Genomic DNA, 399 nt, shown 5'->3' on the forward strand with positions numbered 1-399 from the left:
ATTGTGACCAAAATAAAGCTAATTAGAGATCAACATAGCAGGTCACACATGGATCTACAGTCAGAGCAAAAGGCTGTTTAGGATACTTCCATTCAACAATGCTGATGCAGGCCTTCCTGAACGGGTTCCTCAGTGTGAGGAAGAGGAGGGAGCGAGCAGGTCTTGGGTTTCCTCCTGTAGCCATCAGCTTCTTCAGCTTCTCCTTCTGTTTTCTCTTCAGAGTCTCCTCGTCCATGATGTAGGACGTCAGTGGGGGACTGTTGCTGTCAGCCATTGTGGATCCAGTAGAGAAAGTTTGTAGCTTGATGTAGTTTACAAAGGATTACAGAATATGTGTCTTAAATGTGGCGTTCTAAGTGACCGTTAAAAAGCTCCTGAATGATTCCGTTTCATGTGGTT

At 44.9% G+C, this 399-nt stretch overlaps 1 protein-coding gene across 1 annotated transcript in view; it reads right to left on the reverse strand.

The window, feature by feature from the left end:
- Positions 1-399, reverse strand: part of LOC306822524 (dihydropyridine-sensitive L-type skeletal muscle calcium channel subunit alpha-1-like) — a 48,422-nt gene extending 48,023 nt beyond the window's left edge. Inside the window, exon 1 of the mRNA XM_079341610.1 lies at positions 87-399. Coding sequence (XP_079197736.1) covers positions 87-274 — 188 coding nt within the window. The 5' untranslated portion in view covers positions 275-399. The remainder of the gene's footprint in view (positions 1-86) is intronic.

The sequence above is a fragment of the Symphodus melops genome (assembly GCF_947650265.1).
Source record: "Symphodus melops genome assembly, chromosome: 4".
NCBI classification, from domain to species: domain Eukaryota; kingdom Metazoa; phylum Chordata; class Actinopteri; order Labriformes; family Labridae; genus Symphodus; species Symphodus melops.